This window comes from Ceratotherium simum, chromosome 20 (assembly GCF_057802395.1).
Source record: "Ceratotherium simum simum isolate JZ-2026a chromosome 20, ASM5780239v1, whole genome shotgun sequence".
Classification (NCBI taxonomy): Eukaryota; Metazoa; Chordata; class Mammalia; order Perissodactyla; family Rhinocerotidae; genus Ceratotherium; species Ceratotherium simum.
Genome location: NC_141919.1, coordinates 17,917,519 through 17,943,625, shown reverse-complemented (window position 1 = coordinate 17,943,625; position 26,107 = coordinate 17,917,519). Strand labels below are relative to the sequence as shown.

The window sequence follows — 26,107 nt, the reverse complement described above, 5'->3', positions numbered from 1 at the left end:
ACTATGTTGTGGAACTTCTTTTCTCTTTATTCACTGCAAATCTGCCCATCATTAAGGTTCATATCCAGTCAAATTGCCGTCATGAGGCCATTCCCAATTCCCTCAGTTATAGGTCACCACTACCCCTTTGGCACTTAGTGCACTCTTCCGGGTCTTAGAATTTTCATTTCTGTTATATGCTCCATCCTTTTTTGTTTTTTAGATAGCGTCTTTTTTCTCCACTAAATTAAAGCACCTTGAGATAACGAACCATCCACTATCCACCTGTTTTCTACAACACCTAACATGGTGCCCAGAACTTTGTAGGAACTCAATAAAGGCTTGCCGAAGGCCTGAAGCCATCTATCTCAAGTGTTTGCTATTGATTTCAAGAATTCCTCTGGAAAATAAAATACGTTTCTTTATCCATTTGAGAATGAGTAGATTTGACTTTTAGTTTTAAATGCATCTTTATGCTCGATTTAACCCTGTTTTTGAGTGACAGGGAGAGTAAATCACCATAACCAAAACTTCTACTTAAAAAATTCAAAGATAACAAGAATCATGCAAGGTTGTTTTTATCAAGCTTTATGTTTAGATTACAGCTAAATATTTCAGGCATTACTTCATTTGACAAGCAGACATGGCATTCTAGGCAACATTTCAACAAACTCCAAGGACTTCACAACTACTGGGAACAGAGCACATCTACTCTGCAGTTAACTCTGCAGGTATGGTAAGTATTTCAAGGGGTTGTTAAGAGAAAGAAGCTAAATGATAACTGGTCCTCTTCTATAAAATGATCATCCTGGACAAGTAGCTACAAAGAAAAGCACATGACTATTACACAGCTAGAGAGCTTGCATCCAAATCTGTTCATTTTATTAGACAAGACTTGGGGGTCATATATCAGAATGTAAATGATTCTTTCAGAATAAGCTACATGTCAAGTTTTCTATGTGTAGTATTAATGCTAATATGATCTGCTTATGTTGAAAGAAATCAAGAAAAGAACAATTCTATATTTAAAATCCACTCTAGTATATTAGCGACTGGAGGAGATGCTCAGCCATTGAGAATTCTTCTCTCCACTCTTGTAGTTTCCTTATGAGATCTTCTGAGAAATTTTCACCGTGACTGTCTTGACCTCTGTGTATTCATGGAAACCATATTCTCCCCTAGAGAGAGGGGGGAAAAACCCACAGAATTTAGCACAGCAGTACAAGTGTGCTATCTTCCATGATTTGGTGCAAGTTTGTTCTTGCTTATCTGGCTGGGGACAATGGAAAATATTTTCTGTGTACAGAAGCATTTCAAATAGTAGCCAGCCAACCATAACATATCTGGTCTTACACAAATCCCCTTGTGGGGAAAATTTTTAAACATTTTTTTTGCATTTTAAATGATCATGTACACACAGTTGATTTTCACAGAAACTGTCCACTTTGGACGCTGTTCTATTTGACTATACAAAAGCTCATCACACACACACACACATACAAAATCAAAAACCAAAAACAACAATTCATCCCATCAAGAATTTTATCATTTCTAGTTTAAGTTCAAATAAATAAGACGGATATAGTACAAAAGGAGTAGTAATATATAATCACTCAAGTAGCATAGAAAAACTGTGAATTCAAGTATAGTTTAGCTTAGCATATTTACCACGTGTGATTGGCTCAGAAGTGATGAGGGGGCTAAAAACGACCATGCTTCCATTTTCCTTCTAACATGCCCCTAATCTGGCTTGAAACAAAATATTTTCTAGCTGTAGTTTTAACAATATCTTTTGCTACTTGATTCTTAGCAAAAAAAACCCAAAAAACAAAAAAATACAATTAAACAAAACCTGATCTTTTATTGTTAGAGTTTTTTTCCTTTCTTTTTTATTTGTTCGTTTGTTTTGTTTTTAAGACTGGGAGAGCATTCACTGGCCTGAATTCAGGCATTTGGGCTTTTTGTGGTTGTTGGGTTTTTCTATTAACACAACTTCTGTCATTTGCTTATATAACTGTTAAATCCAACTCAAATGACCAGGAATTAACCTGAGTCAATCAATAGGACACTAGAATCTTGTTATTAGGTTTATGGAGACCTCCTACCAGTTTTGGAAACTGACTATGATTTCCCTTTTGTTAAAGAGACAACTAAAAAGATTAGGCTAAGTTATACTCTGTATTGTTTTGATGAGAGGATTAAATTGCATGTATATAAGAGTACTCTTAAAATCATCACACTCATGCACATGCAGGCTTACAGAGGAAAAAGATCTTGATCCTTTTCTACTCCTCCCTTGTGGTGATGTAGACAGATATGTAGAAGACATCTTTTTCTCCTGGGTAACCTAATCCTCTTACACTGATTATTTTCTTTGGCCATTAAGCTTCTGAAAATACCTTCTAAAAGCTTCAATGAGCATTTTCTTCAAAGTAATTAAAGGGTTTAGCCTCAGTTGTCTGAAACCCATTAAAGGATAATATTTTAGTAAGTATTTTATCTCACAAAGTCAGATAAATTAACCCATGATTTTTGCCAATAGGCTTTCCATTGTATTTTGGGTTACATGGACACTTGAAACTCTCAGGAGAGTACTTAGTGTGATTATTGTTATACTCAGGCTGAAATAAGTCCTGCTCCTCAGTATTCTGATGCATAGACATCCCTATGTCTATGATACAACACAAAAACATCTGTGTACATTTCTCTTCATCTTACTGGTCTGTGAGTTACCAGCTCTGTGCTTCTAATATCTTCAGGCACAAGTGGACCAATCACCTGGGACCTGATTCAAATGCTAATTCTGTTTCAGTAGGTCCAGGGAGAGACCTGAGACTCTGCATTTCCAACAAACTTCCGGGTGACACCCATGCTTCTCAGCCACAGTCCACACTGTAGTAACAAGGTACTAGTAACAAGTTACATCTGTTTTTCACTCTGTATCCAGAAATGAGCCTGGCACTAATTAAGTAGGCACAGAGGAATGTTTACTGCGCTGACTTGGCAAATAAAATCGAGCAAAAAATATTGACATCAGTTCTTTCTCTAAGCCCAGTAGTTTACAACACTTTAACTCTCCCGTTTTCTGAAAGGGACAGGAGGAAAGAACTATCTTGTGTGGTGCTGAGAGCCAATTAAGTTTGAAATGGCATACTAGTAAGGTCTCAAGGGACCTATGTTAACCTAAGTAAAAACTAGTGCAATTACACCAAGGGAGGGATTTCTGCCATGTAACTTATGCCAGGGTCAGCATCATGATCTGAGTTGCAAATTCAGGTCTGGGCACTCAGCATCACCACCATGCTGGAGTCTGCATACCACTATTTTTGGCTCTTTGAGGCCTCTGTTCCCAACTGATCAATTCTGCCTTTCTATCTTTGAGGATAAATTGTAATTGAACTCTTGGGAGTCATTTGAGGTTATCGCTTCAATAATTCTCTTTAAATTCTCTTGCAGCAAATGACTTGATTAAATTTGCCAAATTTGGTTTCAGATAGACATGAACACTAGCACCTTCAGTTGGAATTTTTGAAGTAAAAAATTACAGTGTAACGTTTTCCTTTGTATTTTAGAGAAGGGAATTATCTATACCAACATTCCAGATTTTTAGGAAATTATTGATGATTGATTCCTGTTTTCCATCCTTCTCTTATTTGATTTCCTTTGCCTCAAACTTAAAGTTTGACCAAATCATCTTCAACAAAACTGACATATTTGGTCTACTTTAGTTATTCCGTTCTCTTTTCATTATTTCATCTTCAGCATTCCTAGGGAAATGTGTTAGATAGCTGGGCCAGCAATGAACTAACTGTCCTTCAGAATAATCTAACCTTTGCTATAGCTTTTTATACAAAGTAATTAGTTCTGCCAAGGGACTCTCCAATACTGGATATTATAAAGAAACGGAATTTCTGAAAGGCAGAAACCATTTGTTGAGTCCTTACTTTGTGACCGTTACAATGCTAAGGAATGAACATGCAGTATGTCATTTCTCTCTCATACCCATTTTAAATAGGAGGCTATATAGGCTCAAAACTTATACAACTCGAGTGAGTCTGCATGGCTAGCAAGCAGTGGAGTCAGGATTCAAATGCAGGCTGGTTAGTCTCCAATTACGTTTTCTCTACAATGCCTTGCAGTTTTTATGGGTTTATCTTTTGCCATTCTCCACCTTCCCAACAACATTCTAAAGATATCCAGGGCTTTTCACTGCTTCACTAATAAAATGTAAGCCAATTTTCTTAAATTCAAGACTTCTTAATCTGTGTCCTATTTAACTCTGAAATCATACTTCCCATCCCCATAAATCTCCAGCAACCAACCAAATTCACTGGGCTCTCAATGTGCCACATGTAACATTCTGTTCAAGAATGCCCTCTTCTCTACTTACTGCCATCCTACACCGGTTTCATGCCCTAGATCAAGTCTTATCTTTTCTGTGAGGTCTTTTTGCATTCTATCAAGTGCCAGTAAGTTTTTATCCACTGAATTCCCACTGTGGTTACAATCATAGAATCTAAACCATGGAAAGGAGCTCATAGACCTTCTACTTCCTTCTCCACTCCTATCCCCACCCACAAATATCTGACAGATGAGAGTTAGAGAGACGCCATAAATGTTATACTCTGGTGGTACCCAGATTTTCTGTCCTCCAATACTGTGCTCCATCCTTTAACTGCTTCTCTACCTCTGTGAGGTATGGACGCCCAGTCTATTACTATTTATTTCATGGTATGTGTAGGTTATTTTGCACTATATATCTTTTTACATATTCCTTCTGCCACCACAATTATACAAAAGATGGGACATGTTATTAAGTTTCTGGAGCTCCTAGGATCTGATATACATTGCAAGTATTTAATGAATGTATATTGAGAAGGAGGATGGATCATTTATCATTCCACGTTTTCATTGGCTCTCCAAAGATAGCTGTTTTCGTTGTAATTTTGCTTATTCATTTAAATGACAAAGTACGTGGCTATTTAATGTATTCATGACCTTTAGAAACAGACTTGTTTTAACTTGCTATTTACAAAGTGGGCAGTTTTACTATGTTTGATTCCATAAGATTTGAATATGATGTGTCTTTTTTCTTCATGACTTTTTAAATTTATTGATAAATATAAGAAAATTTTAAGAAATAAAATGCTTAAAATTGCTTGAACAAAATTAAGCAAAGATATTGCCACTACTTTCTGTGTGTATATATGTATGTGCACATTAAAAAAAGAGTCTAGATAGCTTGGTTTCAAAAGCAACTGAAGGCTCATAAATGCATTTTTATATATATTCTCAATTTAGTCATGACTATTAAACATGTTTTCCTCCTTCAAATTTCCCTTTCAGTTTAGATTTTAGTGCCAAAAATAACTCATTCAGGTAGTTTAAAATTTTGGAACCTACATCAATAATATTTCAACAAATTAGAATCATTCCTCTTACACTGAAAAATTTTTTGAGATAAAGTCACCTAATTTACTTATTTGAGAGGTAGATTCAAATAACTAGAGTGTTCTTATATTTGCACACCTCTTAAAGTCACCAATTTGTAGTTTCTACTTCCTTTCTGGAAATGTTTCTCAAATAGATTACCATCATATATACAGCAAGCAAGGCTAAAAGTAGGCAACATTTCAATAACCAATGTAAAGTGCTTAGTATGGTTCCTTATGAATAGTTGGAGCTGAATAAGTTATATTTCCCTTCTGCCATCACCTCTTCGGACTTATGGGGTAAATCCAGCATTTAAAAAGCTATTTGGCAGTATGAATCTCCAGGAAAGGACAGAAGCAAGTTTTAATTCAGATAGTGACTATGAATTAATTCCTTGAGAGTGACAACCACTTTAATCAAGATGAGAATTAATCTTAATAGAAAGTGATTCTTACAGTTCTCGCCCATTTCCAGACATCTTGAATCCACCAAAGGGGCACTGGGGAGACACCATGCTATAGCAATTCACCCTGAAAAGAAAAGAAGTACATTATAGATCATACTTAACTTATAAAATAACTCCTAAATTTGGAATTTTAGAAAGTCAGAGAGCTCTTTAAGAACTCCATTAATTTCAATATAACATACTCATTATGATAAAAAAGTAACACTGTAAATTAGATTGCAGAAGTATAAGTGTATGTATATATACTGCCTAGAAACAAATAGAATGGTACAGCTCTGTGTGTGAATAGCCATTTTGGAAGTACATCACGTCCCTCAGAAATTGTAGTTTGAATTATGAAAGATAGAATAGCTAATTGCCATAGGAGGAAGGATATGGTTTGCTAGAGACTGGAGTGTGTTAGCTGGGTGTTCTTTACTGCCTATATTCAACAAGCTTTGTAATTTTCTTGAGGGTTGTGCACTTAACAGGCTAGAATCCCTTTTCTTTCACAATTGTAATATGTGTCATATTACTCAGTTCACTTTTTTTCATTAATTTTTCAATAAATTGCTTAAACTGAAGCTTTGGCAGGAGTTGGATTTCATGATTAATTTGTTCATTCCTTGCCATATTTCTGAACAAATATAATTACAAAAACATGAATAATTAGAGTTAAAGAAAAAATTATGATAAAAGATCAAGACGAGGGAAAAGTTAGAATGCAGTTACGCAGGACATGAACAATTTGCGTAGTTTTAAATTTCCTGGTGGACAAAGTGAACAGCAAGCGCTAACTACATACATGATTCTCATTATACATAAGAGGAAGAAAAATTATTTAAAGGAGAAACAACGTCCTTTAAAAATATTTTTCCCTTCCTTTTCATGCTATTATAATAGGTGAACAATATTATGACTTACAAATAAATTGTATTATGCTTGGAAGAGTTTGGTTATTAATTTGATACTGAGATAATATTCAGACATCTTCTCAGTTGCAGTATTTACTACCCCAGTTCCCAGAGTTCTGTATTCTCGTTGGACCACAGAGTTCTTATCTAGTCTCTCCCCCAGAGGATAGTTTCTTAGATAGATTTACACCTTCAGAAGACAACTTGTCTCCACTTTGTTTAACTGCCGTTTAAACTACGGAATCAGATCCCTACTCTGAAATTATGGGTAAAATCCCAGCAACTCTGGAATTGAAAAGTTATCCTGAAAACACCAAGTGGCGACCGTGTCTGCGACAACGATAGAACATTATTATGTTCTAGAACATATAGCAATAAGAATATGGTCGCCTCTGTTTTAATAGCATAGAAATTCCTGACTGGGGATTCCCACACCACTGGGTGGAATGATGTCATAACAAGCGTCTTAATCACGCAGGCATAGAACATTCTGTTCCTTCAAAGTTAAAACGCTGAAACTTGTATTTGTTAAAAAGTGCAGAAAATGAGTTTGCTCTTTTGACTTTACACTGGAAATGAAACTATTTTAGGATAAGTAAACAGAGAACTGAGAAATATTCAGTTAGAGAAAATCATAAGTTCAAAATGATCAGCCTTGCCAATTAATTCTCCTTCCATGATCCTTTCTAGATGTAAAGAAGGGAGATTGCTATGCCCACAAATCCTGGCTCTGCCGCTTAGTACCTGGTGATATCGGGAAAGTTATCTAGTCTCTCTAAGCATGTTTCCTCCTCTGTAAAATGGGAGTGTTAATATTTAACGGGGTTGTTTCAAGGCATAAGTAAGATAATGTATAGAATGTGCTTCTTATAGTGCATGGTACATAATAAGTCTTTAGTAAATGGAGAAAATATACATACATGCAATAGTAATGCAGAATTTTATTAATTTTACCATTGGAAAATTGTACAGTAATAACTAGCCATACTGATTATTTAAGAACTCACTCACTTTTATTTAAGAATCTCTGAAAGAAAACGTCCCGTTATAGAAAGAACCAGGTTTTTGAGCAGTGGTCTTCAGTCTTGGTTGCACACTAGAATCACGTGGGAGGTTTGAAAAATACTCTTTAAATAAAAGACCCACGCCCAGACTCAGTCACAGAGATTGGTATAATTGGTGGGTTTGATGTATACCCTCTCCCACCTCAAGTCAGTTTAGATAAGTTGAAAGCTCCTCAGACGACTCTAATGTACAGCCAGGGCTGAGAATCACTGCTTTAGAGTCTGAAACGGGTCTGAATCTCAGCTGTCATTTATTGTGTGACCTTGATCAATTACTTAACCTTGCTAAGCTTCCTTTGTTTTTTTTGTGAGAAAGATTGGCCATGAGCTAACATCTGTGCCTGTCTTCCTCTATTTTGTATATGGGACACTGCCACAGCATGGCCTGATGAGTGGTGCATAGGTCCACGCCTGGGATCTGAACCTGTGATCCCCGGGGCGCCGAAGCAGAGTGTGTGAACTTAACCACTGTGCTATTGGGCAGGCCCCTAAGCTTCCATTTTTTTCATTGGTAAATTTGATGTAACAATTAAGCAGTTGTTGTAAAGTAAAATAAGATAACATAAAGAATGCAGTGCAGTGACCAGCCCAGTGGAGTAGTGGTTAAGTTTAGACATCCCACTTCAGTGGCCCAGGGTTCTCAGGTTCGGACCCCGGGCACAGACCTATGCACCACTTATCAAGCCATGCTGTGGCAGGCATCCCGCGTATAAGGTAGAGGAAGATGGGCACGAATGTTAGCCCAAGACCAATCTTCCTCAGCAAAAAAAAAAAAAAAAGAGAGAGAGAGAGAGAGAAGGATTGGCAAAAGATGTTAGCTCAGAGCTAATCTTCCTCACAAAAAGAAAAAAAAGAATTCAGTGCAGTGCCTAGCATAGAGTACACAGTAACTAAATGATGACTTTTCCTTTTGTTAGGAAAAACAATTCTAGCGCTATCAAGAAGGGCAAGGGTTGCCTGGCTGTCTCTTAAGCATAAATACCTTTCAATGTCTAACAGATTTTTAATTGGGGTAGGTGTGACATTACCCAGAAGGAAAATAATCTTGGAGTGTTGCCAAGACTGAGGGGACCAAGTGAGATTTGACAGGACCAAAATTACCCACAAAACAGTCCAGGGACTGAGGGCTGGGCAGAGAATACAACAGCTTGAGGGACGTTATATCCTCTAAAGTATAAAAATCAGAAACATAAACCAGGTCAAAAATGAGAGGGACACGCTCCTCAAAATTCAATGCGTTCTTCCAGATTAAGACCGTTAGACATCTTGAATAATCCAGGAGTAAGAAGCTGAAGTAAGAATTAAATGTTTGCATACATCAGGGCACCAAATAAATATTGTCTTCTTATCTAATTAACTTGATTAAAACAGAATTTTTATCTCCTTTGTGTATAGCATATTACCAAGTGCCTAGAAACTAATTAGTAACACATATATATTTTTTAATAGTTTTTTTTTTTGAGGAAGATTGGCCCTGTGCTAACATCTGTTGCCAATCTTCCTCTTCTTTCTTTTTTCTCCCCAAAGCCCCAGTACCTAGTTGTGTATCATAGTTGTAGAGTTGTAGCTCTTCTTTGTGGGATGCCGCCTCAGCATGGCTTGATGAGCCATGCATAGGTCCGCACCCAGGATCCGAACTGGCGCCCAACTGGTGAACCCCAGGCTGCCAAAGTGGAATGAGCGAACTTAACCGCTACGCCACTGGGCTGGCCCCAGTAACACTTATATTGTATTACCCAAACATCAATAAAATATTTTGGGCAAGCAATTTCAGGAAGCCAGATAGAGTTAAAAAAAGATACCCTTCTAAAGTTCTTCAAATATAGCAAGTTTTTTTTGGTTTGTTTTGTTTTTTTAAGGCAGCAACTGCTTTTCCAGCAGGCCATGTGATTCCAAATGAAAAACTGAAGTCTGAAAAGGTTCAAATTAACCTATTGATGTGGTTAACATTGAAAAGGCGATAGTCATAGGTTTGACTTACCACACTGTCCCGGACTGCAGAGCGGAGGAGACTGTGATGGCTTTATCAAGGTCTTTGGTAAAGACTCCTGCTGATAAGCCATAGAGAGTATTGTTGGCTCTCTTGATCACGTCATCTATAGATTTAAACTTCATGATTTGCTGCACTGGTCCAAATATCTACACCAGAAGAAATGAATGAAATTAATCAAAGTAATAGGTTAAAACTAAATATTTTAAACGATACTGTAGTTTTTTCCCCTACAAACTAACCTAAATTGATTAAGATTTCGCTTCTCATCTCAAACCTTTGTGTAAGAATCAAACTGGCAACTGCAGGAATGGTAGGCTAAGACAGGTAGTGGTCATGTGTAAATTCTCTTTGGAACCAGATAAGAGACAAATAAATAAGGTGATATTCACTTTCTGGAACTGGAATTAGGCTTCCAAGAACGTAAAGATTGTGCATGAAATCATTAACCTCAGAGTTTCTTTTCCATTTAGGAACATTTTAAATTCTCTTCCTAGTTTTCCTCATCTTCCAAGTCTCTACATAAACAGCAAACTCAAGAATGCAAAGCCTGATCTACTGGATAAATGAGTAGGCAATGACTGATAATAACAATTATGTTTTAAATATCAGTGTACCATCCATTAAAATATTAACTATTCTACTGGACTTAGATCTTTTCATAATCAGCCAAGGTAGGTGGAACTACACGAATTTTTGTTCAGATTCTACTCTTCAGCCAAATCTTATGCACTTCACATATACCAAAGATTCACTACTGCAAGAGCTTAAATCTTCAACCACCCTGCATTAACCAAAGCATGACTTCACTGGCAATGACGATAATCACAGGACAGAAATCAAAAATCACAATGTGCTCGATTCCAGCCTAAACCACTCCTTTGCTTTTGCCAGACTCACTCGTTAGTGCAGCCCAGACTCAACTCACCCTGTATCTCATTCCCAGATGGGAGAAAAACAACTGGATTTTCTCTTAAAAACCAAGCTGCTACACTATTTTTCCATAAAACACATATTAAAATTAAATGAAAGAGGGGCTCCTCTGATTGTTATCAGAATTCTCTGGGAAATGTAAATGAGGGGAGGCAAAAATTAGAAAAGATGAATAGTTTTCTGGTGTTCATCACTGATCTAAGCGTTGGAGGGGGACGGCTACCATTCAATAGAGGCTGAGTGTAAACCCTAAGGTTGTAAATCTAATCTTGATATCATAATTCGGGAACCGGATATACAACCGCTTTCATAACGAATGTGTTAAAGTCTTACATAATTTTAATTGAACACAGCACATGGCTTCAGGCTCCTACTTTGAAGAAGCACACAAGCTGTTCTACTATGTATATTCTAGGAACACAATGAATGTTTCCTTGATTGAAGATTGTTTTCCCTAGTCCTTTCTATCTGATATTGACCAAGATACACAAGAACAACAGCTCTAATAGACAAGTATTTGTTAATAAATGCAAAAGTTACAATTCAGTTGAGGGCTGAATCAATGTGGAGAAACTATGTTTGATCATTCATATGCATTTGATTTTTTGTATTTCCATTTATTTCATGTTTGCAAATCTGATTCTGCACTTTTCCCCTGGTTTGATGATGTTTTTGAGGTAAAGAAAATAACCCTCCCAGATTCTCTATCACATCATAGACATGAAATACAAGCTTATTGAATGAAAGGATTATGCTACAATACATCTGAGTTATCAGTGCCATCTTATTGTCGTATTATGTAACACCTTCATAGCCCATAGCCAATGAACCTGTCTCTGTATTTATTAAAAGACTTCAGTGCCCATAGGGTAGATTATTTGCAATTCCTAAATGCAGATTAGCCTGTCCTAGTTACATGTCATATGTCTGGATAACATTCTTCTTGATGTTAATTAGTTTGTGCTCACCAAATATTTAACTGCAATATATTTGTCTAGAAAGATTAGGAAGTGCAATAGCTAAAAAATATAGAACCAAGAGCATATGGAGGGTGAAGAGTAATGTAGGGGATGAATGTAATTTTCAAATATACGTATGGCTTTTAGGTGGAAAAAAGCCACAGGGCAGATATGGGACCAGCACCTAGAACATAAGAGCAGGGACTCCTAGGCAATCGAAGGTAGAACTTTCTAATGCTTAACATTGTCCAAACATGAAAATGCCTAAGAAATAGTGAGTTACCTATTGCTGATGTTATTTAAAAAGACACTGGCTGGCCATTGGTCAGGAGCAAACTGATGGACGTAATGGAGATCAGAGAGGCTGTCTTAAGTGATTCTTCTAGATTTATGAAACTGCCTGTAATTTTCTAACAGCAGCAAGTCACCTAAGCCCTTTGGATCTCAATGATCTCATCTATAAACTTGACTTTTGGTTTGAGTTATCCAAAATGTTCTTTTTAGCACTAACACTCTTATCATCTCTTAACAGAATGGTTCCCACATGTTCCATGGGATTCTACAATGTTAGGTTATGGTGGGATTGAATGAAGAATGAAGTTAATATGAACAACACTTGGTCAAGAAGAGAGAGTGGGGAATGGTAGTCATGAGAATTAGGCTGTCCTCTCAAGCTGCCTTTCACTAGCCATGTGACCTAATCTTTTAATTCTTTGGGCCATAGGTTTCTCATCTACTATTTAGGATGATAACAAGAATATTTCTAAATCATAGTCGGCTCTGTGACTCAAAGGAGAACTCAAGTTACAGAGAAGTTCAAAAAAGCTTTACTTATATTCACAAGGGTAATAAAACACATATAACATGTAGGAGATCAGAACAACTACCATGTCTTTATTTAGGAAAATTCTTGGATCAGAATATTATGCTTAATTTTATTCAGTTGCCAAACTTTAAAATGCAACATAGAAATTATATGTCTGAAAATCTCAGACTTTATTCTGAGATTTTCATTAGAAAAATAATACCACCCCAACTATGTAAAAATAATAAAAGAGAGTATTTGATTGTCTCTGGGAAGAAAAGACTAGAGGCTTTCTTCTAATATTGGAGAGATTTCACAAAAAGAAAAGAATATAATACTACTACTCTTGTGGGGCTGTTGTGAGAATTAAATGAGAATATTTAATATTTATATTAAATATTTTATATTTATTTATATATGTTATATAGTATAAAGATATATATTTATATATGATATGCAATAAACTTTATATAAATGAATACAAATTTTATAAATATAAATGTGTATTAAATATATAAATAAAATATATATCTTTATTATATTTCATGTAAATATGTTTATATTTTATATTGACTATTTATAAAGCACTTAGCACTCTATCTGGCACATAGTGAGCAAGGCCTAAATGGTTTTTACTATCAATAAGAACAATCAAACAAAACTACAAACCAATATCCCTCAAGCCACAGACTAATATCAACTATGGCAAACATCCCTAAGAAATATTAGCAAATGGTATTCAGCAACACCTACAAAGAATTATACACCATCACCAAGTGAGGTTCATTCTAGCGATGCAAGCCTGGTTTATTAGTAAAAAATCAATCAGTGTGATACATTACATTAATAGAAGGAAGGAAAAATACCACAAAATCACCTCAATTGATGCAGAAAAAGCATTTGACAAAATCCAACTCCCTTTCCCCCTCAACAAATTAGGAATAGAAAGGCACTTCCTAAACCCAATTAAGGGCATTTATGAAAATCTCACAGCTAATATCATATTCAATGGTAAAGACTGAATGCTCTCCCCCTAAGACAGGAAACAAAGCAAAGATGTCCACTCTTACTACTCTTATTCAACACGGTGCTGGAATTCTAGCAAGTGAAAAAGGCAAGTAAAAGAAATAAAAGGCGTACGAATTAGAAAGGAGGAAATAAAACTGCTCCTATTAGTAGATGATGATTGTCTACGTAGAAATTCTCACGGAAACTCCAAAAACCTACTAGAATGAGTGAGTTCAGTGAAATGACAGGATACAAGTAAATATACAAAAATCAATTGTATTTGTACATAGTAGCAATGAACATGTGCACACTGAAATTAGAAATGCTATTTATAATTACTCCAAAAAAATACTTAGGTATAAATTTAATAAAATATATTAGAAAAACTACAAATTTGTAGTTTCATATACAAACTACATTTGTATATGAAAACTACAAAATGCTATGAAAGAGATTAAAGACATAAATAAATGAAGAAACCTACTGTGTTCAATGACTGGAAGATTCAATATAATTAATATGTTAATTCTCCCCAAATTTATATACATATTTAACACAATTCCTCTCAAAATTACAGCAAGTTTTATATATATATATGTATGGACAAGGTTATTCTAAACTGGACGTGAAAAAGCAAAGGTCCTAGGATAGCTAAAATAATTTTGAAAAAGAAGAATAAAGTGGGAGGACTCAGTCTTCCCAATTTCAAGATTTATTATATAGCTATCATAATCAAGAGAGTATTGCCAGAGAAATAGACATATAGATCAACGGAACAGAACAGGGAACTCAGAAATTGACACACATGAACATGCACAACTGAATTTTGACAAAGTTGCGAAAGTAAAGGAATGGAAGAAAAATCACCTTTTCAGCAAATGATGCTGGAACAATTGGACATCCATAGGCCAAAAAAACAAAAACAAAACAACAACCTTGACTTAAGTTTCACACCTTATATAAAAATTAACCTGAAATGGATCACATACTTAAATGTAAAACATACACTATAAAACTTTTAGAAAAAATAAAAAACACACAGGAAAAAGTCTTTTGGATCTAGGAGTAGACAAAGAGTTCACAGAGTTGACAACAAAAATACTATCCATCAAAGGAAAAGTGAATAAATTGGACTTCCTAAAAATTAATAACTTTTGTTCTGAGAAAGACCCTTTTAAGATGATGAAATGACAAGCTATAGACTGGGAGAAAATATTTGCAAACCACATATCCAACAAAAGACTAACATCTAGAATATAAAAAGAACTCTCAAAACTCAATAGTGAAAAGCAAATAATCCAATTAGAACGTGGGCAAAAGACACCAGAAGACATTTCATCAAGGAAGATATCAGATGGCAAATAAGCAAACAAGGAAAAGATGTTCAACGTCATTAGCCGTTAAGGAAATGCAAATTTCAACCACAATGAACTATCACTACACATCTATCAGAATGGCTAAAATAAAAACTAGTCACAACACCAAACATTAGCAAGGATGCAAAGCAACTGGATCACTCATACGTTGTTAATGGGAATGTGAAATTTTTCAGCCACTCTGGAAAAAGGTTTGGCAGTTTCTTAAAAAAGTCATCTATCATATGACCCAGCAATTGTACTCCTGGGCATTCATCCCAGAGAAATGAAGACTTACGTTCACAAAAAAACCTGTATACCAATATTTTTAGCAGCATTATTCATAGCAGCCCCAAACTGGGGAAAATCCAGAAGTTCTTCAATGTGTAAATGATTTAAAAAACTGTGCTACCTCCATACTATGGAACACTACTCAGCAATAAAACGGAACAAACTATCCTTACATGTGACAACCTAGATAAATCTATGGAGAATTATGCGGAGTGAAAAAAAGCCAATCCCAAAAGGTTACATGAATTATGATTTCACTTATTTAACATTCTTGAAATGATAAAATTGTAGAAATGGGGAACAGATTAGTGGTTAAGGGCAAGCCAAGGCAGGAGGGACATGGACTTGGCTTTCAAAGGGAAACATTAGGGATTCACGTGGTGATGAAATGTTCTGTGTCTTGACTGCATCAATGTCAACATTCTTGCTGTGATGTTATACTATAGTTTTGCAAGATGTTACCATTGAAAGAAACTAGGTAAAAAGTACGTGGAATTTTTCTGTATTACTTCTCACAACAGCAATTATCTCAAAATAAGTTTAACAACAACAACAAAAAAAAACCTTGCATATCACTTTATCTTTTTCCAATTTTTTTCAAATATATTATTTCCAGAGGAGAAAAAGTAACAATGAAAATGGAATTTTCCTTTCCATTACCTTAAATCTATGAAGGAAGCACCTAGAGATTGTTAAGCATCTTGACCTGTGTTTGGCTGAATATTCTCAGCCTGCCCAATGAATTCCTTGCTGTTTTTGATCTTGATCACAAATAACTTAAACCTTTATCAATAACAGAAATGAAGAGTAACATTTACTGAGAAAGATGTTCAAAGAACTGAGAATTTCAAAGAGACACTTTGTATACACACATGCGGACAAAAGATGGCAACAAAGGGAAGAGAACAGAATGAAACCATTTACCTCCTCTTTGGCAATGCGCATCTCATCTGTCACATTAGAGAAAACAGTGGGCTGGACAAAGTAGCCTTTATTTCCCCACGGACCTCCGCCACACTCCAATTTGGCTCCTTCCTTCTTCCCACTCTCAATGAGGTCAAGCACCTTTTCATATTGTTCCTTATCAATCTATTTGAAAAATACCACACGAAAAGGGAAAAAAAATTAGCAACTTGTAAAGATAATACATTGCCCAGCCTGTTAAGAGGGCTTCAAAACGCTAGGATATTGTTATTAAGTCAAGTATTCAATCAAAACAGCCAAGAGAGGCTCAGATTATTTCTTTGGGTATATTTTCTTCTCATGACTTTTCTGGAAAGAAACCTTGAAGATAGATATTTGTATTTGGTATTTGTTTTACAGTCATGTCAGGAAAGCATATGGGCACTGCAAACACATGTCAACCTTTTCACACAGCTGTCATTTATTTACACTGGAAGAAATGCCTGTTAATAATCAAACACACTTACCTGGAAACTATAGTTCTAAACGAAATTTTAAAAAGTGAAAGGAGAACTTCGATACTGGGTTTGATTAAATATGACAACAGGAAAGCAGAAGCTTTGGGACTTGAGGAAGACTCCTAGACCTCTGTTTGGTTCTCCTCACTCCTGACCGTCCCCTCTGGCCAGATCTACACTGACCACAGCTTGGTCATCCCCCCCATTTCAGGTCCCTCTGGGGCAGTCCAGTAGGTCTGGTTCCAATTTCTGGCCTATCTCAATATTTATCATCCTGTTTCACTAAATGGCCCATGTCTAAACATACAACAAGAATTACAGAACTTGCATGGTTTGTTAAACAATACTTGTATAAGGAAAAAAAAAATAAGTCCAGAGTTCTGGCTGGGAACACCAGGACCACACACCTCTCCTCCATGCACTGGAATCAGGGCTACCTATCGCTTCAGTACCTGTTTTGGGAGGTTGCAAGATTGGGTGACTCTCGGATTCCAACTCACTGGTGAAGACTTCTTGTCTCTCTCAGGTGTGGCTGAGGTTAAGTTTTAAAGGGAAGACATCAGAGATCCAGGAGTTAAGGTGGGGGCCTCTGGCCAGTTCAACCTGTCTCTTCTCACCACTTAAAAATTGTTGTTTTTTATCTTCTTTGACTCTGCAATCTCCCCCACATTCCAAGGCCCAGAAAAAAGTCATAAACTTCTTACCGCTCACAGCCCAGTTCCCATATCCAATTAGACTAAGTGCTATTTGAAACCAGAAACCATTTTCTAAAATTTGGCACAATATTTGCTACAGTATTGCTCAATGCTCCTCAGCGCACAATGTTTAATTGATATTCCAAAAAGAAAATGTTCCTTTATTTCCAGCAGATTAAGAAAGTTATAGTGTTGGTTTAATAAGAAGACATATTTAAATGACTGCATAATATTTAACAGAACCAGACTAAGGGGTGGTGGTAGGGAGCTGTACCTGGTTAAGATATTCCAGTTTGTCAGTAAATAGGCAAGGATCTATGCATTTCCACACGTAGCTTCTCTGGCCTATTCCAAGATATCAATCTGCCTATGCCCTCAAAAGTGATGATTTTCTTTTTAGTTTTAATTTCAAGATGTGTTTCCCAAGTCATAACTTTTCCCTGCCCGTAACCAGAGTGGATACTTGGTGATAATCCGATCCCTGCTGATGCACTGGGAGACAGAGGCTGAAAGGATTTGTTTGTTGGAAAACTTAGATGATCACTAACTTCTAAAAATTCAGGACTTTGTATTTTAATGTCTTGCTACTGACAATGTGGTCCTACAACCAGCAGCTCCAGCATTACCTAGTGGAAAATGCTCTTCTCAGGCCCCATTCCAGAACTACTGCGTCAGAATTTGCATTTTTAACAAGATCCTCGTGTGATTCAAATGCACAGGAAAGATTGTGAACATTGCGTCTAGGGTTTAGGATTAATGACAGAAATTTTCAGTTGTGCTTAAGGACCTATTCAGTTTGGTCTGGCTAATTTTGATTCACCATAAATGCAAACTTTCTTTAGAAGGTTTCAGATTGACCATATCTGAACTCGGTCTTCCTTTCGGCCCTGAGGAACTTCTCTCTAATGCTAAGACGTAGCAGGGGCTCTTTACTGCATGATGGGCCATTAGCTCATGGGCTAGTCTATGAAATGTAATAGGGCGTAATGTATACTCTCCAAGTATACATTTTTGATGTGTTTGAATATGCAAAATCTTTGATTCCTTAGGGTTGATCGGTTGAAAAAGAAGATAAATTGACAAATGACACTGACATCTTTCAAATTATTTGGAAATCATAGATCATCAAGAGCAGATATATGAAGTTATTGATCTGTGACGATAATTGTCACCATAGGTATAAATGGAAGCATGCCATTTTTGTTTATTTAACAGGAATTTGAGCACCTACTGTGAAGCAGGCACTCAGATAGAAGCTTTATGTAGATTATCCCATTTCACTGCAAAATGACCCTTCAAAATTGATATTACTACCCCCCATTTTACAGATGACAAAACATAGCCTCAGGGAGCTTAGATTTTAAATCCAGTCTCTAACACAAAAGCCCATCTCTCTGCACTAGGACAAGATGCAACTCTGCTGATAATGCTAGTACATTTTATGTGGATGTCATCACTTCTTTTTCAAATGAAAATATCTGATTTTTCCAAGTTTTTAAGGAAAATGCGCATCTTGTTCTATGAAATCAAATTGGAACAGCACTTTACCAATGAAGAATTCATTTATATATATTATATATTTTTGTATATATATATACATATAAAAGCTTAGTGAATGACTGCCTCTTTCCATAGGCTCTTTTATAACACATGGGTATTTTTAAAGGTAAAGAAGCCTCAAGGGCTTTTCAGTCTTTTACTTCTCAAAGTCTCAAGATATTTACTTATTGTACTTATTCAGTGCAATTTCTGTGATAAAAGTCTGTTCATTTACAGAGATTAAAGTCTTACAGTAAGCGGTTAGATCACTGGATTATTTACTTAAGACTCCCATGAATAGGAATTTTCTTAAAGTCTATTTTAACTTTCTTCTCTTAGAAATAATGGATATTCTAGTTCAATTTTTGAGGCTGTGATTGAATTGTGCATATCCTCTAATGAGAGAAAGTATTGTCCAACAATGTTTAATATGAAGTATCTGAGATACTGTCTTCTCTTCCCTTCTCTTCCCCTCTCTTCTTCAGATATATATTTATATCTATCTATCTATCTATCTATCTCTCTCTCTAATAGGAAAAGTGTTTTACTTTCATATTGATAGATAGATATTTAGCGAGAGAAATAATCACAACTGAAAACTTTGAATCCCATGCTCTTTTAGAACGGGAGACCAAGTCAAAACTGAATTTAATGTATGTCTTGGCATCCATTTGAAAAGTTACCAGATATGATCAAAATTAGCAACTACTTCTACGTACTCATTAAACTCAAAGATAAATACAAAATATAATGGGATTAGGCTAAAATAACTTATTAATTCATCTGCCAGTTAAGTTATTTTAGAGCTTTTATGTTTCAATATTTGGCATTGCCTAAGTCCTAAGATTTTCCTATTTGGATATCTTGGCGTGAGCAGGATAATCTAAGACAGCCTTTTAACTTATCTAGACTGTAAACTCCATGAGGTCAGACAGCATATCCTCCTCGTTCATTTTGGCATTGCCAGGTACCTATCCCAGGGGTTAGCTGTTTATAATGTTCAATAAATTTTGGTTAATCAAATTTAATTTTGGCTTAGGGAATAAGTCAAGAATAGTGTTTGTTTCAAATCAACAAGATGGAACAGTGTATAATTTTTAGTGTGAAAGAATAAAGCCTCTAAGCTTTGTGTCTAGACTCTAGAGCGGGATTTCTCAACAGCAGCCCTATTGGCCTTTTGAGCCAGATAATTCTTTGCTGTGGGGCTCTCCTGTGCATTCTAAGATGTTTAGCAGCATCCCTGGCCTCTACCCACTAGACAGCAGTAGCACGACCCCCTCCCCCACTCACGGCAACCAAAGATGTCTTGGACATTGCCACATGTCCTCTTTTGGATGGGGTGCAACATTGTCCCCAGTTGATAACCACTGCTCTAGATCAAGATCTGAAAGGAGAGGAGTAAATTTAGAACGAAAGTCCAGGAGCTTGAATAACAGACAATGAACAGAGAAGTTTTTGCATAAGGGAGAGAGGCACTCTTATTGATAGTAGTTCTAAGCAGACAGAAGAAAACGGGAACCCTAGGGAATAATTGGGTTTTAAAAACTAAAATGAGAAGTTTGCCCCAAATTCAGGAACTTGGGACCTTTTAGGACAGTCATATTACTGTTAGGTCAGAGCAACTGAAGACTTTGGAGAGAATTTAGAGGCAGGCTAGCTGGCTATTCCTGTGAGATGGAAGATGAGACAAAGGATTGATTCTGAGGAATAAATGATGGGATTGCATAAGAACTTCCAAGTGGATAGCGAACTGTATACAGAAATCAAGAGGTGTACAGATTGAGGAAAACAAATTTACAGCACTTGTTATTTTTCCTCACATCTGTAATTCCCAAGTTTCCAGCCATGAAAGCTGGGCAACACAATAACAGGATGCTTTCTTTACCATTGAGAGTTAGATTCCTTGTTTTTTTAATCACCAAACTGATACAGTATTGTCACCTAGGAAGATCCATGGATGGGAAATAATCTTATTTAATAAGAACCAGGCCCAAAGAGGATACTTTATTCTTGTGCCCTGTGAATGCTATTCTGTCTATTGTGTACTCACCTGAGGGCCTTGATTGACTCCTGGGGTCAGAGGATTTCCAAGAACATACTTTTTAGCCCTCTCAACACTCCTTCGAACAAACTCATTGTAAATTGATTCTTCCACAAAAAGCCGGGATGCAGCTACACAACATTGGCCTTGATGGTAGAATAACCCTACGTGCGCAAATTCGACGGCATTGTCCACTGCAAAGAAGACGTTCCCATTAAAGAAGAGATATTTTATAAAGATTGCATACTTTTATACATATTTCTCAGAGGCAATATGGTGGTATAGAAAAATCATGAGTTGTGTAGTCAGACCTAGTTTCAATATATCCCACTTCCTGTCAGCCAGTGACAAATTAATCTTTCTGATCCTTTATTTGCTATGGAAATAAATAATACTTTAATGTGGGCCTTACCAAGAATGTGGAAAGTGTTGTAAGGTCAAATCTCATTGAAAAGGATTTTTACAAAGATCTCCACTTATAATTAGTTGGATGACTATGAATATTTCTTTCTGGCCTCAGATTTTAAATAAATAACAAAGAAAATATGAAATATCTATTATATTAAATAAAAATTTCAAAACATGCTTAGAGACCCTGATTAATAGGAAAAGTAATATTTCTGAAAACAAAAAACAAAACAAAAAAAACCCCTAATATTCAGAATTTCTCACTCACCTTACAACCCTATTCTAGGAAGGACATTTTCCAAATCTATCTAAAGTGTGCTGTATTATTTTATGTATGCCTATAAACTCTCTTTCTCTTTATCTGTTTATTTGAGACGGTAGAATGGGCCTTAAAAAGAAGAAATAGGTTGCTTCATTAGTAGATCCAAACAACTATAAGAAAGTTTTCTTTGTATTTTAATTTTCTAAATGCTGAGGATTTAATTCCACATTATAGTGATTGGATATTGTTATCTTTACTTGGTGAGTTAATCACATCTGCTGAGGTTGTAGTGGAGGCAGTTTACAGAAAGATTTGCTAAAATTAGGAATCTTGTCATGTTTGTGGAATATATAATAAGATAGTATGCTCTAAAACACTTCAATTGAGATCATAATATCCACAGAGGCCAATTCCACGAGCCATTTGTTTTTATAGCCTTGTACTGATAACGCAGCTGTTAAAGAAAGAGTTAGATGAACGTTTGACCATCTATTTCTGCTAATTGACTCCAATTTTGGAAATAATTATGAAATTCTACTTGATAATACAATCACAATGAATAGGATATTGTGTAGTGGAGTCACATCATAACTATAGATTTAATATATATAAATTCAACTGCACTTGTTAGGGGCGTTAAAACCTAAACAGTAGGTTTCATTTTCTTCTGGCCATTTCGTTTAATGAGTGTATGACCCAGAGTGAAGGGAAACAGCAAATGTGAAACTGCTCTCTCTCCAGTGGGTCTCAGTCCAACATGTCTGAGAGTATCTCAGCATGCTTAATATGATGCTAATATTTAAAGATATGGAGTTGAAAAAATATATATTATGGCCCCTAAATGCAGTACCAAACCAGGAAGAAATAGTACCTATGTTAGATTTATCTAGGTGTTATAACTTTAGGATGGTTAAAGAGACTTTCAAGAGTAATTTTGGACTCTGGTTAATGCCTGACACTTTGACATTAGAAGACAAACTCTTTGGTAAACTTCAAGTTCACTGCAAGGCATGATCAGATGCCAAAAAAGAAGGGTGAAGAGTTAACAAGTTGGCTTATACTCACAGTCGGCGTCAGCGAACACAATGCAAGGGCTCTTTCCACCCAGCTCCAGGGTCACCCTCTTCAGATTGCTTTTCCCAGCAGCTTCTTTGATAATTTTGCCAACCTGAAACGGAGCATTACAAAGAAGGCTTCATCTGTTCTCACGAAGCCAGGTTTATTTCGCACGTTAAATTTATATGACGTTTGTGCCACAGACCAGTTTCATTAGGGAGAAACATTCACTAGCGTCTTTCAAGACTTGGCACCTTCAGATCAAAGGCTCCTCCGTCCAAGCATCAACATGTGATGGATCAGGAAAACACTCATGAGAACAGAGATATAGAACACGATATCTGATCTGGATATACACGGCTAGACTGGAGGTTATTTTTCATTTCAATCAGAGCTTCATCTTTCTCCTGATTGATCTGACATATCATGATCCAACTATAACATTTATTTGACTTTTCATCCCTCTTCTGAGATCCAGCAAACTCTGTCCAGACAAACTGGCATATTCACCACCCCCTGAATTTCATCCCTCTCTCTTCCTCATTGTATGCCCACTGACCTGGGCTGCCTCCAATCCTACCCTTCCTAGGGGTCCCGCTCACGTCTTAGCTCCTCTTTGAAGCAAGCCTTCTCTGATGACTCTAGGGGGAGATGACCATTGCTTCCTCTGACCTCCCATAGAACCTTCATGAGGACTTGTTCAGCGTCCTCCTTGGATTGTATTATTTGTATACATATCAATGTTCCAAACAGATGTCACCTCCTTGGTAGCAGTGACAATGTCCTACCACTGCATGCCTCTTCTCAGCACTGTCTATCACAGTGGGCTCACTTAACAGTTGATTGACTGACAGATCTCTCTCTCTCTCTCTCCCCCTCTCTTTATCTCTCTCTTTCTCCCTCTTACTCCCTCTCTCTCTTTCTCTCCCTCCACACCTTTGAACAGTGGAGTCAGAAGAAAGAAATTGGATCTGTGCTCTGAGCTGCTACTTCATTTAGCTGGAATCCTATTGTTCTAGTTTCTTCTTTAATGCTGGTTGCCTCTCTTCAGAGAAAGACATTGTTTTCCTCTTTTTTTTCCTTTGTGGAACACTTCCCATCAAGATTATTTTCTGTAGCTGTTTTTGTTTTTCCATCTCTAAAACCTGGACTGTTGATTTCTTTTTTATTATTTTTATTGAAGTCTTAACGACTAAAGGGATCTTTGCTTTCCTTTTTAAAAGATGATTCGTTTTATCTTGCTTCTTTTATTCTCTGCATTTCTTTTTCTACTTGACACATTAGATTTTAATAAAAAGTTTCTGTCTCAACTTAACAAAAGATAAGTAGATGCTTCCTGAGTGTATGTTTAAGTTTTATGTGGGTACTGAATTGACTGCTACTGTGCATTACAGGGTAGAGTATTAATTATTCTGCTAATGTTTTCATCTTATTTAAAGATTTCATGCCCTAAATCAAACTCTTAATTGTAGGTTAATAAAAGTAAACTAAAAGTGGACTTGTAGTGGGGAAAGGCTGTCTGAAATTTCTCTTATATCCCATTTTCCTTCCACAACATACTTCTATGACTGCTGTCAAAAACTGAGTTTTCATTTAAGATGATTAAAGAATTTTCTGTTTCCTAGATAATATTGTTTGCCTTTCCCCCACTGAATTCTCTAAATTCTCTTTGCATTTTTTTTAAATTTTATTTTCTGTTCCTTTTTCTAACTTAGAAATATTTACTAGAAAAATTTTATTCAAGTTGATAATTTTTGTCTTGGGGAAGGGAGTAAGATCAGAGGCATTTTTCTACAAGCTACGGATATCAAAAGAACTAGCCTGAGGAACGGTCAGAATATGAGTGAGGGAGAAAGATTACACTTCTGCTTAGAGCAAGTTCAGATGGCAAATAAAAGATTGCCTTGAGTTTTCCCAAAAGTCTAGCTAAAGCCAAAACAAGGAAACATCAATTTTTGTGCTATGATTTTGTTCCCTTACTTGGAAAAAAGTAAAAGTTCATCATTTTTCCCAAAAAGATTTGCAATGAAGAAAAAATAACTGTTAAGACTATGGTAAACAGTATGTTCCCTGATATCGTGGCATTGCCACGTGGGGCAGAGCAGCAAATGCTCATGAAATGTTTTAACATTATATCCTGCACAATGTGGGTAGGATTCTGTTTTAAATGAACCTACTGGGACATTAAAATTCTTAGAATGAGGGTCATTGCTACAACAACCACAAAACATGTAACCCATTGTTTGCTTCTTTCATGGCACTTGGCAAGTTCTCTACTATCTGCCAACCAACAAACCTGAAGCTAAAAGACAGCCAAGAAAGACTGATTTTTCTGTGTAGCTTTTAAAATCATCTTAGTCACACTTAATTCTGTAATACTTATTCAGAAGTACTTACTGTACTGGTTTTGGGAGACAACAATGAATAAGACGGTCTTTGAGGATAGTCAACAAGGGAGAGAGACACATGACAAAGCAATGGTCATGCACTACCAGAATTATATATCATGGATAATGGAAACACAGATGGGGAGTTTTTAAGTTCAGGGTGATCCTGAGACTGTGGAGAAAGGCAGAGAGGTAGCATATGGTGGGAGCCATGCTGTAGTAGGTGTGGCCACACATGAGCAAAAGCCCAAAGGAAGGAAAGATACGTGGAATAATCAGGAAGTGATGAGGAAGAGATGAAGAAATATTATATGGAGAGGGGACCTCTTCTCTTACACCTTTTGAATTAGTGTGAGAAATCAAAGAATTGGGGAAGGAATGGGAAAATGGAAATGAGTACAGAGCACACATAACCATCATACCATTTATTGTATACTCAGTAGGGTGCTAAATGTTTTACTACTCGTTAGCTCATTCAATTTTATTGTGTACAACTCAACAAAGTAGATATTATTATTCCTTTTTACGAATGAAGAAACTCAAATTTAGCAAGGATACTTAACTTTTGGAAGACATACTGCTAGGAGGGATAGAGTCAGAATTTGAACCCAGATTTTTCCTAGACTTCTAATCTGAAAGTTTTTTTTGGGGGGGCAAAGGTACAGTGCCCTCAAAATGCTATAGGGGGTCAGGGATGAGCCAAGACCAACAGGCAGTGCTGCTGGAGATGGGATCAGGCAGCAGTAGCCCCTGGGCCAGACAAACTGGAGAAGCGAGTAGGAGTGGGATTTAGAGCAACAGCTGGAGTCCCTATTGCTGAAGGTCTAGAATGCCAATTTGAGGAATTTGTATCTTCCTGCCTCTGCCTCCTCTGCTATGATTTCAACCTGTGAGTTCAGCATTTTTTAATTTATTGCCTTGTCTTGAACATTCCCAGTCATTTTGTCAACAGATTCCCGAATGGGAGATTGGCTTTCCCCTACCTCAGTTAGGGGTCTGCAGAATGCAAACTTTTCCTGTTCCATGTATGTAAAAAACATGAAAAACTATATATTTATTTATCTAATTTAAAAAAGATCAAGAAAAATAAAGTTTAATTTTCTACCGTTTTAGTTCTCTATG

General features: G+C 36.3%; 1 protein-coding gene across 1 annotated transcript in view; it reads right to left on the bottom strand.

The window, feature by feature from the left end:
* Positions 1–556: 556 nt before the first annotated feature.
* ALDH1A1 (aldehyde dehydrogenase 1 family member A1) overlaps positions 557–26,107 on the bottom strand; it is a 56,321-nt gene continuing 30,770 nt past the window's right edge. The window contains exons 8-13 of the mRNA XM_004439639.3: positions 22,608–22,710; positions 20,882–21,066; positions 16,101–16,265; positions 9,817–9,974; positions 5,868–5,942; positions 557–1,157 (exon numbers count right to left, since the gene is read on the bottom strand). Coding sequence (XP_004439696.2) covers positions 1,085–1,157; positions 5,868–5,942; positions 9,817–9,974; positions 16,101–16,265; positions 20,882–21,066; positions 22,608–22,710 — 759 coding nt within the window. The 3' untranslated portion in view covers positions 557–1,084. The remainder of the gene's footprint in view (positions 1,158–5,867; positions 5,943–9,816; positions 9,975–16,100; positions 16,266–20,881; positions 21,067–22,607; positions 22,711–26,107) is intronic.